At 37.2% G+C, this 13,964-nt stretch overlaps 1 protein-coding gene across 1 annotated transcript; it reads left to right on the forward strand.

The window, feature by feature from the left end:
- The first annotated feature begins 225 nt into the window (after positions 1-225).
- LOC111149890 (olfactory receptor 4P4-like) lies at positions 226-1,164 on the forward strand. The gene has a single exon (XM_022507188.1). The coding sequence runs from the start codon at positions 226-228 to the stop codon at positions 1,162-1,164; it is 939 nt and encodes a 312-aa protein (XP_022362896.1).
- The last annotated feature ends 12,800 nt before the right edge of the window (positions 1,165-13,964 follow it).

A 13,964-nucleotide genomic window follows, 5' to 3' on the forward strand; every position in this document is an offset into this window, starting at 1 on the left:
AATTCCCAGGATTTAGTATGCTGTCACTAAACATCGTTTGAATAATGATATCTGTCTTACACCAGAAAGACTGTAAACATTAAGTGCAAAAATTCCTCTGTGATCTACGTATTTTTTCATATAAAAATACTCCAAATATTTACAGTGCTACAAAAAATGTCATATGTTCCATATCATTTCAGGTGAATTAAGTTTCTGTTGTGTCTCTGGACTCACCTCAGCCTCATGGAAAATCAGAATAATGTCACAGAATTTGTTTTCATGGGACTATGGGAAAATAAGCAACTAGAGTTACTCTTTTTTCTCTTGTTCCTGCTCTGCTACCTGGCTGTCTTAATGGGAAACTTCATCATCTTACTCACCATCACCTGCAGCCATCTAATCGAACAACCAATGTACTATTTTCTCTGTCACCTTTCCCTCATGGATCTCTGCTACACCTCCACTGTGGTTCCCAGGCTAATCAGGGACTTAGGCGCAGCAAGAAAAAACATTTCCTATAACAACTGTATGGCCCAGCTCTTCACTGCCCACTTGCTGGCGGGTGTGGAGATACTCATCTTGGTGTCCATGGCTTTAGACCGCTACGTTGCCATTGTCAAGCCCCTGCACTACATGGTCCTCATGAACCGGCGGAGGTGTAACATGTTGGTCTTCATGGTTTGGGGTCTGGGGTTTTGGCACTCTGTTGCTCTATTGCTCATGGTACTCAGCTTACCTTTCTGTGGTCCTAATCAGATCGATCACTACATATGTGATGTGAAGCCTCTTTTGAAACTGGTCTGCAAAGACATTCATGTTGTTAGTATCTTAGTGATTGCAAATTCAGGAATGGTGGTGGTTGTCATTTTTCTTGTCCTGGTGGCTTCTTACATTGTCATATTATGGAATCTTAGGACATACTCCTCCATAGGGAGACGCAAAGCTCTCTCCACCTGCAGCTCTCACATAATGGTGGTGGTTTTATTCTCTGTGCCCTGTATCTATACTTATGTTCTACCTGCTGGGAGTGAGAACAAGGATAAGGAAGTCTCTGTGTTTTACACTGTGATTGCCCCCATGCTGAATCCTCTCATCTATACCCTGAGAAACATGGAGATGAAAATCGCCATGGGGAAGGTGTGGTCTAAAATGGCACATTCAGAATTCAAGTCAGGAGGCTGATTTTCATTGTGCTTTCATTCAATCTGTTGTCCCCAGACCATTGACCACTTGTGATGTTATAAAAGCATATAAGCTCTCTTTAGGGAGCTGGACTAAAGAACCTCTCAAGTTAGTATGAGCCAAAGAAGCAAGTCATTGTAATTCAGATTGCAATCTGCACTTTAAAGAGTCCAGTTAGGGGGCGCCTGGGTGGCTCAGTGGATTGGGCCACTGCCTTTGGCTCGGGTTGTGATCCCAGGGTCCTGGGATCAGGCCGCATCCGGGCTCTCTGCTCTGTGGGGAGCCTGCTTCCTCCACTCTCTCTGCCTGCCTCTCGCTGACTTGTGATCTCTGTCTGTCAAATAAATAAATAAATAAAATAAATCTTAAAAAAAAAAAAAAAGAGTCCAGTTAGTTCCAGGTGTGAACACTTGGATTTAAGGAATTCAAGAAATGCCCTTCCACAGCTCATCTCTGATCAAATCATTCATCTCCTCAAAAAAATCTATTTCCTTGGAATAAAATCCAACCTTCTCATTTTTTATCATAAATGTCCCTAAATTGGTTTAGTTCTAACTGGTACTATCAGAGGTCAACACACTGGAAGAAAGTATGGTGTTACAATGACAGACTTTGGGGTCAGGGAGAGCTGAGTGACATAAGTTTTTATCTCTGGGTTTTGGCAATTTGATTTAATTGTGCGTGTGTCTATGAAATGGGGTAATATTATAGCTCATGAAGATATACTATCACTAGGACTAACACATGTGAAGTTTTAACACAGCTTAAGGCACATTGAAAAGCCAAGTTATGTAATTCCCTCTTTCCCTGTCTTTGCTCCTCTGCATCCCTTCTCCTGGATGCTTTCACTCAGCTTCGCTGGGTCCGTCTACGTTCTCCAAGCACACTCTACTATCTGTCAGCTTTATGGTTGTATTTCAGCTATCTCCTCTGCTTAGGATTCCCCACGCCACGTTTGAGGGTCCATGTCTTAACTATAATTCACACTGCTCATGTTTTCCTATTCAGGAAGATTTGGCAGATCCAACAGACTAGAAGTCATTCTGATTCCTGCCCTGTTCTTTTGTTGCTATTCAGCGGTATGTTTTCTCCACTTGAAATAACCCTATGTTCTATGTAAGTGCTTCTTCTTATGAACTGTGCTTTCACTAGTTTGTCTGAGAAGGAGGAGTATGTGGAATAGCTTTATTTTTCTTATCTTTCTTTTTTTCTAAAAATAAACTTGGCACAAATTAATATGTAAACAAATAGTAGCTGAATTAAATTCTATGATAATACTTTCTTTTTTATATGACTATATGCATTATTTTTACATATTTAGAACTTGTCCTTGTGTCATGAACAATCATGCATTAACCATAAGATAAGTGATGTCAAAAAGGCTAAGAATTTAACGTATAATCCCATGTGCCTATAAAGGATGTAATAAAATTAGCAGACCACCAGATGCTTAGAATAGTTTTATTTTATTTTATTTTATTTTTATTTTCTGCATTCAGGCGACACTACTCACTTAATCATTGGTTACCTCTTTGTCCATGGACTCACAATACCCAATCTCAGCTCTGTGCTCCATTCATATTCATTTTCACATTTGTCTCTGCCTAGAAATTTGTCTTTTCTCTGCAAAATGTTTACATTGCTTCCACACAAACTTTGGCTTGATTCAGTTACTTCTATCCCTAGAGCCTATGTCATGGAGGTAGTAGTGGTTGCCTAGTGCCTGACACCACTCATTTGATGTTTCAACTCTTAGAATCTTTCATATTGGGGCACCTGTGTGTCTCAGATGGTTGAGTGTCTGCCTTCAGCTCAGGTCATGATCCTGGGGTCTTGGGATCAAGTCCCACATTGGTCTCCCTGCTCAAGGGGAGCCTGCTTCTCCCTCTGCCTCTCTCTGTCTCTCATGAATAAATAAATAAAATCTTTTAAAAAAAGAAACTTTCATATATGTAACTAATGTTGTTTTTTTTTTCTAGATTCATGCAAGCCTCTGGAACATGATGGGAAAACATTTTGACTGTACAAAGGACATAGTTTGACAAGTTATTCAGAGTTCTGTTTGATGGCTTAATAGAGACTCTTTCCAAAATGTTCTGGATATTTTTTTAAGTATATAAAGTCCATGTACCCTTGTGTTTATATGAAGTGGGTATGTCTGAGCATGTATTGTTTGGGGACTCTTGGGACTCTTGGAATTTTTCAGGAAAAATCAGGAAAAGTCGCACCACATTGGAAAGAATGCCTGCAATGAAATTAAAAAAAAAATCATTTACTCTCATATTTTCTTCTTCCAAGGGACCACAATATTTTATTGGCAAAATTGGATGACATTGTATGAAAAGCTGACAAATAAAATATAACAAACTAAATTACTTATCAATTTGTTGGTAGATTCTGGCCATCTATATAGGAATTAATTTTTTTAAGGATTTTATTTATTTATTTTTTAGAGAGAGAGAGGGAAAGGGAGAACACAAGCAGAGGGAGCAACAGGCAGAAGCAGGTTATATGCTGAGCAAGAAGCCTGATGCAGGACTAATCCTCAGGACCCTGGGATCATGACCTGAGCTGAAGGCAGATGCTTAACAAGCTGAGCCCCCAGGTGTCCCACTCTGTATAGGAATTTATTGCTAACTTAAAATCTCATTTTTAGTTAAAGGAATACCTCTCATCTGCTAAGAAATCTGTTACACAGTTTCTTTCTTTATGCCCCAGAGTTATCAGAAAACACCAGGCTGGATGAAGCTTAGATATCTTGCCAGGGGCCTAAGGGGAAGACCAGAGTCCCAAACTGGCTGTGGCTGTTAAGAGTTTTAAGTGACTCCCTGCCCCAGCCCCCTCTCCTAATCCTTCAACTGTACTCAACCCTATATTGGTCTGCAGGCATTCATTGTGAGGGCTGATTCAGATATTGACCCTAAATCATCCACCAAGAGATATTAGTAAAATCAAAATGCTCTCAAAAAGTTGACGATTTAGGTACAGAGTAAAGGCTGAAGTATTTACAATTGATTGCTTTGAAATATCTACTTTATGTGACACCATAATCATGGGGGGTCTCTGGTGATGATGAGAAAATCAGAAGAGATGAAATAAACCCTCAGAATGGGCTGTCAGAGCAGGATGGAAGGCCTGTCTTCAACTCTGTACCTCCCCATTTCTGTGTAGTTCATATAATGGAGCCTCCATGGTTAGAGTAAGTTCTCACATGCAGGTAATTCTGAGGGGATATGGTATGCCAGATGCATTATGGTGGCCAGGAACTTAAGATCTCAGTTAGGAAGTCTTGGTTAGGACCAGCTAGCTGTGTGATTTTGAGCATAGCTGGCATGACAAACCTAGTTAAATTCTTGGTGTATGGTAAATATCCTTTAAGTGATTGGAACAGTTATCTTTGTTTTAGGATTTTAGAATTTAAGGATTTTGTTTGGAGGTGTTAAATAGTATTGCCAATAAGAGGTTGTATCCAGGCTCTCTGAGTGTGCAGTTTCATGTTTTTAAAAACTGTGTTCCTTACCTGTCTATTAACAGCAACAAAAGTTCTATTCTTATTCATTAAGTTAGAAAATGAAACACTGATGCTTTTTGCTTCTCCTTCCAGCTGGGGCTACCCACTAATGAGGGAGGTAGGTAGCAAATGTTGGTGATTTTACTATACAGGTAACTATTGGCTTGACCAGAACTTGTTTCCTGAGGAGCAAGTGTCCCCTCACTTTGCTTTTTCCTTTGAAGGAAGGAAAAACCTTGGAAGCTTTTGAATGGCCTGCCTCTATGTACTAAACAGCCTGAAGATTGGCCATTGGTCTCTTTTTGTGTGGGCAAGGTTTTCTGATTGGATTCTCAAGCACTGTTAACATATTATTCTCCTCAAATTCTTTATCTTCTATGTTTTGCTTTCAGGAATATTATTTAGTCCTATCCCTCCTATATAAAAAATTGTATGATAAATTGTGAGATAACATATGTATAATGCTTTTGCTATTCCTTTTACATAGCATAAGTTTTACTGAAACATTGTTCTTTTCTTCTGAGAAAGTTTCCTCACTGTTTTAAGACTTTCTTCAGAGCTCCTTCTTTGCTCATAATTCTTTGATGAGCTGCTTCTTGTGCATCATGCAAATATGCTTTCCTCAGGCTCTTCTTTCAATTCATCCAAATAAGCAAACTATAATTGAATTTAGTTCTGGATCCAACTAGAGAGGTTTCACACCATAACCAACAGGACAGTTAAAAATAGGTTTCAGTCCCTTGTGACTCCTGGATTGCTTGACCTTTCCATTTTGCTGAAATTCTTTCCCATGTGTCCCATCCAACTGGGTACATGTTGGAAGAAGTCTGGCCTTAGAGCTTTTGGTTTTTGACTTTAAAATAACTCTATAATAATATCACTTGAAGTGCACCTAAGATCATTTTCCCTAATTGAGCTTAATTTTGTGATTGGCTTTTTGAAATTTATTACAAACAGGGTTTTGTGCTTTCCCTGTGAGTCATATGCTCATGCAGTATACTGCTTCCCAAGACCAGGTATGAATCCATAACTAATGATGCTTTATCTACATCTAATTCACAATAACTTGGAGTTATTCATGCAGTTTTATGGTATTGCAAATAAATATCTAGAGGTAGAATTGCTAGAGAATAGGTCACTAAATATTTTATTTATTTATTTATTTAAGAGAGAGAGAGAGAGAATGGATAGGTGGGGGGAGCAGAGAGAAAGGGAGAGAAGGAGACCCTGTGCAGAGCAGAACCTGATGTGGGTTCAGTTCCACGATCCTGAGATCATGACCTGAGCTGAAACTAAGAGTGAGATGCTCAACTGACTGAATTATCCAGGTGCCCCTAGAAAATAGCTTATAACTCGCTTGAGTAGATATCATCAACCTGGATTTCAAGTTTTTATACAAGGGAACACTAGTTTTCAGCAATGCATGTGATCCATTCCTCATATTGGTAATTTGTGGGTTTTTTCTCTCTCTTTTCTGTTGATCGATCTTGATGATGTTTTCTGAGTCTTATTAATTCTTTTGGAGAATTAACCTTAAGTTTTTCTTTTTCTCCATTTAAGAGGCCAGTTATGTCAGTTATTTCTTTCCTTAGTTTATTATATCATCGTCTATATTTTGTTTGTATTTTTTAATTTTATTTTTTTCAGTGTTCCAAAATTCATTGCTTCTGTACCATACCCAGTGCTCCATGCAATATGTGCCCTCCATAATACTACCACCTGACTCACCCAACTCCACCCCCCCTCCCCTCCAAAACCCTCAGTTTGTGTCTCAGAGTCCACAGTCTCTCATGGTTTGTCCCCCAACTCTGATTTCTCCCAAATCACTTTTGAAATATCACCTTACACCAGTTAGAATGGCCAAAATTAATAAGACAGTAAACAACATGTGTTGGAGAAGATGTGGAGAAAGGGGAACCCTCTTACACTGTTGATGGGAATGCAAGTTGGTGTAGCCACTTTGGAAAACACTGTGGAGATTCCTCAAAAAATTAAAAATAGAGCTTCTCTATGACCCTGCAATTGTACTACTGAGTATTTACTCCAAAGATACAGATGTAGTGAAAAGAAGGGCCATCTGTACCCCAATGTTCATAGCAGCATGGCCACAGTGGCCAAACTGTGGAAAGAACTAAGATGCCCTCCAGTGGATGAATGGATAAGGAAGATATGGTCTATATATACAATGGAGTATTATGCCTCCGTCAGAAAGAACGAATACCCAACTTTTGTATCAACATGGACAGGACTGGTTTCATTTTGTTTCTATTTTAATTTGGTTTTAGTTTCTGGATGTTGATGCCTTATATGCTTAAAACTCATTGATTACTACACATAGCTGCTTTCAATAATAGAATTTATATCACTACACATTCTACAGATTTTTAAAATAAAAATAAAAGATAGAGTGTTCATATTAGAGCCAATAAATTCAACACTTTAGACTGAATGAAAAATTCTTCAAATGATATAAATTACCCAAGGTCCTGAAATTTCAAGATACATATTCTCAATGGCAATTGATTTGCATCTTAAAGTGACTTAATTTATTGCCTTGTCCTCATACCCCTCCTTGTGCAGCTAGATTTGGTGTGAATTCTACCCAACAATAGAGAAAAATTTTTTCTATTCTACACAAATGCTCACAAAAATGAAACAGAAGTGAACACATCTAAACTCATTTCATCAGCCCAGCATTTCTTTGGTACTTTTAAATTATATTAGGTTTTCTAACATTCCCTAGAATTTTCTTTACAGACAATTGTGCCTTGGTGACAACTGCTGGTTCTACCAAACTCTTATTCAATATGAGAGACTTTCTTTTTTTATGTGAGTTTAGCATGGTTGTGCCATACAAGATCAATATATAACATCAGTTGCATACTTTGTACTGGAAACTACAAAACAGAAAGTGGATTTTAAAATTCAATTTCCAATAGCATCAAATACACAATATACTTAAGGAAAAATATGACAAGATAGGGGCAAGACATACACTGAAAATGTTATAAAAATTCTGTTGAGAATATAGGAAGAACTTAATAAATAGAAACAAATATTGTGCTCCTGGGCCAGATAACTCAATACTCTTTGGATGTGAATTATCCCCAAATATGTTTTAGATTCAAGGAATCTCATAAAAATATGAATGGGCACAAGTTTATTATTTTCCAAAGTGATCTAAAATGTATACAGCAATGTAAAGAAACTCCATTAGGTTACACAACTTTAAAAAGAACAAAGCTGGGAACTTATATTATCTCACTTCAAGGTCTATTATAAAGCTGCTGTATTCAAAACAGTGTGTTGTTCTCATGAAGTTAGACAAGCAGTTCAATGGGCCAGCCTAGAGAGTCAGAAACAGACTGCATGCATCGGTCAACTAATTCTCAACAGGGGTCTGTAGGCAATTTAGTGGAGAAAACATTGTCTTCACAACATAGGGCAGTAGAAGTGTTAGACATTGGTATGAACCAACAGCAACACCACAAAAATCCATTCATCACAACTTGTACAAATTCAATTCCAAATGGAACATAGACCAACACGTAAAAAAAGGAATGCATAATCCATTTAGAATAAAACAAGACAAGATCTTTGTGACCTTGGATTAGAAAAATAATTTTAAACATAATAGCAATGGTGTGGCCCATATTAAAAAAAAAAAAAAGATAAAATGCACTTCATTAAAATTAAAACTTTTTCAGCAGAACAAGTTTATAATAAGGGGCAAAGTCAAGATTTGAAGATGTTGATGGGACACCTATATATGTCTCTAAGGGGAGTCCTAGAGTGTCTGTCAGGGGAGGATATACAAGATATGACTGGCTCTCTTCTCTGTGGATTGATACAGACTAGATTGGGTAAAGCTTGGTCAACATCGGGCATGGTATTGAAATGGACAAACTGTAAAATCATCAAGCTTTGATAGCCTCTGTGCTGAAGGGCTATGTAGGAGAGGAAAGCTTTTCCCTTTTTCCTTTTTCTGTTCTTTGGCTCACCTAACAATTAAATTGACATAAGACAGGTTAACAGAAGGAAAAACAAACAAACAAACAAAAAACCTTCAATTTCATATGTATGGGAACCCCAAAGAAATGAAACTCCCTGATAGTCAGGCAACTGAAGTGTATATGCTCCCCTGAGCTAAGGAGAAAGGGTTAGGGATTCAATGGGTACAACAGGGAATTTGAACAAGCAAGCCCTGCAGAGATCCCCACAGTTTACCGTGCCCACCCCACACTCTGTAGTTTTCTCTGGTGGTACCTCTTTCTTGAACAAGGCCCTCTATCCCAATTTTTTAAGCAGTTAGTGGGGAAGATAAAAACTCTTCTTGAATCCATTGGTCTGATTTTTTTCAGCTCTGAACAATCCACATGTCAAAGTTGCACGTGGGACAGCCTGCCCTGAACCCCATCAGTTAGAATCCTTCATTTATTCAAGGGATACTAAATGTTCAAAGCCTGGAATCAAGCTTTAAATTCAGAAATATACATTTTCTTGCTTAATGGCTATTATTTATGGAGTCAAATTTAAATTTTATTTATTTATCTTATTTATATGTTCAAGTAGCCAACATATATTAAATCATTATTTTTGGTGTAGTGTTCAAAGAGTGATTAGTTGCTTATAATACCCAGTGCTCATCACATCAGCTGACCTCCTTAATAAACCATCACCCAGTTACCTCATTCCCCCATCCTCCTCCCTTCAGTAACACCGATTTGAGCTAGTTATTTAACCCCTAGAAACACCTGTGTTCTTACATCCATAATAGAGGAAATAATATTTATATCAAAATATGCATTCTTGTTAAATAATTTAATGAATTTAATTAAGATTTTATTTATCTAAGAGAAGGAAAGAATGAGTGGAGCAGAGGGCATAGGGAGAAGGAGAAGGAGACTCATTGTTGTTTTGGGGTTTGATCCTAGGACCCCAAGATCATCCAAGGACCCTGAGATCTGAGATATGACCCAAGCCAAAGTGAGATGTTTAACTGACATCTCAGTTAAACTGACCCAGGTTTCCACTTTTCTCTGAATTTTTTTCATCTGCTTTACTTTTCTTAACTCCCAAGTTCACACAGAAAGAATGTTTATTGTTTCATCATTCCTTTTCTTTTTCCCCATCCCCCAAACATCCATCCCAACAATGTTAGTCCCAAACCATGGATAGTTTTGCACCGGTTCTCATATTGCATGTCATTGGTTGTATTGATTTATCGACTCTACACACATCACATCTTGGTAATGGGGCATACTTGGATTATAAATGCTTGTGTGTCGTTCTCTTTGTTCTATCTCATCTCACATTTTCCTGATAGCTAACCAAACACTATTACAGACTGCACTGGTTTTCCTCTCATTCTTCAGAAAGCTGGATGAATCTACAGAACAGTCAAAATATCCTGAACCACTCTGACCGTGACCTTTTTGGGTCTCCAAAGAAACAAATAGTTCCTGAGGCAAACTAATCCAAGATAGAAAGCAATACCCTGGGCAACCAGAGACATCACTCTGGACAGTGGTTTAGCAACATTTGGCCAGGATCTCTCTAGAAATGCCTTTGGGAATGTAATTACTTACAGCTTTCAAAGAATTACTAATTTCTGTGTTGTCACCTAAGTTTATATTCTGTTGATCCCAACCAAATTCTCTTCAGGAATAGGCAGAATCTCAGTGATTTCCAGAACCTAAATACTCTTGTTACCTTTTGCAGGAATTAAGAAATACTTTTATTTATTTTTATTTTTAGTGAGCTAGCATTCAGACCTTAAATCAGCATTTGAAATTCCTAGCTTACTTTCCTGAGGCATAACAATGCCTTTCTTCATCACTGATAGGTTTAGTAAATATTTGAAGTCCACTTCCTTGTAAACCTGTAGAAGGTGTAAGTCACACTGAGATTTCCAAAACATTTATAAAGAATTAATATGGAAGCATGTGAATTACTGACTTATAATTCTCTTCATTTTATTCCAGATTTTGATGCTGGGGATGATTTGGCACAGTGAGTATCTGAGGGATGGAATTCTACCTGATGTAGCATAAAACTAACCTGGCAAACACTCGGATATTATGCTTAGTGAATTATCCTTGTCACCTTAGTTTGGGAAGGGTCCCACCAAGCATGAGCTTGACTAATTATATGGTCTTATTCCATATAACTTAATCCCAATACTATAAATTCTTTTGCAATATATGGTAATTCCATTCCTATAAAAATGTTTTACATATGTTAGTTTTAATTGTGTATTATTTGTAAGCAAATTTCCAGTTAATAGCAATGAAATTTAAGCATTTTCTAGTTGGCAGTGAATTTCATTGTGTCCCATTCTTGTACTTATGCACAAACCTCCATGTTACTGTTAAAAAATAGCCCTTTTTCTGCTGTTCAATATGTACAAAAATGAAGAATTTCCTATATTTCAGAGTAGTTGCCATCGTAGAATAGACTAGTTTCATCTGAGTCAACTAAGATAAGTTTATAGCATGCTATTCTGTTACACTAAGAGAAAATGCGAACGTGTGGTGGAAGTTTCATTTATTTTTTTATATATTTGAGAGAGAGAGAGAGCAAGAGTGTGGGGAAAGGCATAGGGAAAGAGAGAAGCAGACCTCTGCTGAGTAGAGAGTAGGATGCAGGGCTTGATTCCAGCATCCTGAGATCCTAACCTGAGCACAGGGCAGCCACTTAACTGACTGAGCCACCCAGGCACCCATGATGGAAGCTTTGATTTTTTTTTTTTAAAGATTTTATTTATTTTTTTGACAGACAGAGATCACAAGTAGGCAGAGAAGCAGGCAGAGAGAGAGGGAGGAAGCAGGCTTCCTGCTGAGCAGAGAGTCCGATGTGGGGCTCGATCCCAGGACCCTGGGATCATGACCTGAGCTGAAGGCAGAGGCCCAACCCACTGAGCCACCCAGGTGCCCCCCCTTTTTTAAAGATTTTATTTATTTTTTTGATGGACAGAGATCACAAGTAGGCAGAGAGGAAGCTTTGATTTAAACATAAGATCCTCTATTCTTATACTGGTAGTTCGACCAAAAGTGCAATTTTTATTTATTTTTATCAAGGAAGTAATCATTTGGGAATATTTTTATAGTGCAAAAATATATATATATATCATTCTAAGGATTAGGGGTAAACATTCCCTAAGAGGACCAACCGGCCATCCAACTCACCTAAATGTTTTCCTCAACATTTGTTGAAACTGAAGTTTACCTGATCACTTATGAAATGCATGCTATGAATTTTTTTTTCTTTAATTGCCACTGGCCTTGGTTGTGTGTGGGTGCATGACACTTTCTGTAGTTCTAAACTAATCCACTTTGAACCACACCTGTTTATGGGATGTTTCATATTACCTCATGTATTCCTCATTAAAATTCTGAATTTCATAATGATTTCTTCATTGTAAAAGGAGTAAAATGAAGTTTAGAGAGATGAAGGAATTCACTCAAGGACTGCACTGGTCGGTTTCCTTAAAACTCCTCAATGTTTCTACCTCTTCCTGTGTTGTGCTCTTCTAACCACTGGTTCAGTGGTTGCCTGATGTTCTTTATGCGTCAACTGTGACTTCAGTTTCTACCTAAGAGGGGTCCATAATATCTCTGCCATCAAAATGTTATTTCTATGACAGTAATTCTCCTCCCTTTTCCATTTTACATGGGCTCTCTGCAGCGATCATGTGTAATGACCCTCAGGTTACAGGGTGAGATAAATGGGAAACACTATTGTGGATTCAATCCCAATGATAGTCTAGAAACAAGGAAGAATCCTGATTTAAACAATTTACATGTTGGTAAAACTGAAGGAAAATTATTTAAAGTGTTTTAGAATGAGAAAAGTCCAGACAACATTAATGTTAAATAGTCCATATAACTTTATTTCCATAAATACTCGGGAAGATAGACTGGGTGTCTAGTCACCCATCATCTTGCATATTCTTTTCTATTCAGTTATGGATTTAGGATAGTTTTTCCATGCTTTCCTCATGACAACCATCACCATACCACTCAGCTCTCCTCCATAAAATTAGTCCCAAATTGAGGGGAAGTGAGGATTTCTGTCTCCCAACATTCACAGAGTATTACTTCCCCAACCTGAGAAAAGATTAGATTCTCTTGATCTGAGTTTCTTCTTTTTAAAATCAGAGATTTGGATTAGTCAAGTGAGTTCTGCTTTTAAATTGTTTGCAGACTTCTTATATAGTAATTCTTCTTAAACCAAATTATTTCAGGTAAAATATTGTATTTGAAAAATTAACATTATTTCTAGCTTGTTAACCAAGAATCAGCATCACTTGCAATAAAAAGAAAATAGGTCAATGAATTCTACCTCCTTAAAACTTTCCAATACTCTTTAAGTAAGGTTAACTTCTGAATACTCTGTAACTCATCATTGTCAAAAAAAAAAAGTAGGAACACACTAAAAATCACTCCTTTGTGAAGTTAGAATTTGAATAAAAATTTAAAGCAGAATTGTTATCCTACAGTATGGACCATTTTCTAAATGTCTCTCTCTTAACTCTCTCTCTGTATATATACATATATATAGATAGATTGTGTGTGTGTGTGTGTGTGTGTATACATAAATAGAGAGAGATATATCCTACATGTATATGTATACATGTATGTATTTACATACAATAGTCTCTAGGACTTTAATACATATATATTAATTTTCAGTAGATCTGATGGTTTCTATAGAATTTGGTATTAAAGCATTTTGTGTGTGTGTGTGTGTTTTTTTAATAGACATCTGGAAACTTAGATATGACTGTCCCAGCAGGTCCAAAGAAATATAGGAAGTGCACTAGCTGTTCAAACTCACTGGGGACAGATAATTCCTCATCATTGAGGAATAAAACTCCATGAAGTGCATTCTCTCTATTCTTAACTTATTTTTTATTAATTAAATAATGTCTTAAAATTACACATCAGGTACAAAAGATGCAAATACATGAATGTTGCATTTATTTTGTTTCAATAAATATCGCTGACTGCAACCTAACCACTAAGTTTGACTAATGCCACCTTTCATACACCCCCTTTTTTGACATTAGTTCCTTAGATTGTATATAAAATTCATGAAATTTGGGGGAAGAACATTGATATATGCACGGTTCAAACATACTTGATCAATTTAATAATTTTATCTATCCTTAAGGATGATCATCGCAATCTTCAATGACAGTATTTACATTTAAAAAATTCTCTTTGGGGCACCTGGGTGGCTCAGTGGGTTAAAGCCTCTGCCTTTGGCTCAGGTCATGATCCCAGGG

The sequence above is a fragment of the Enhydra lutris genome, unplaced genomic scaffold (assembly GCF_002288905.1).
Source record: "Enhydra lutris kenyoni isolate GAN:26980312 unplaced genomic scaffold, ASM228890v2 scaffoldscaffold22, whole genome shotgun sequence".
In the NCBI taxonomy this organism is placed as follows: domain Eukaryota; kingdom Metazoa; phylum Chordata; class Mammalia; order Carnivora; family Mustelidae; genus Enhydra; species Enhydra lutris.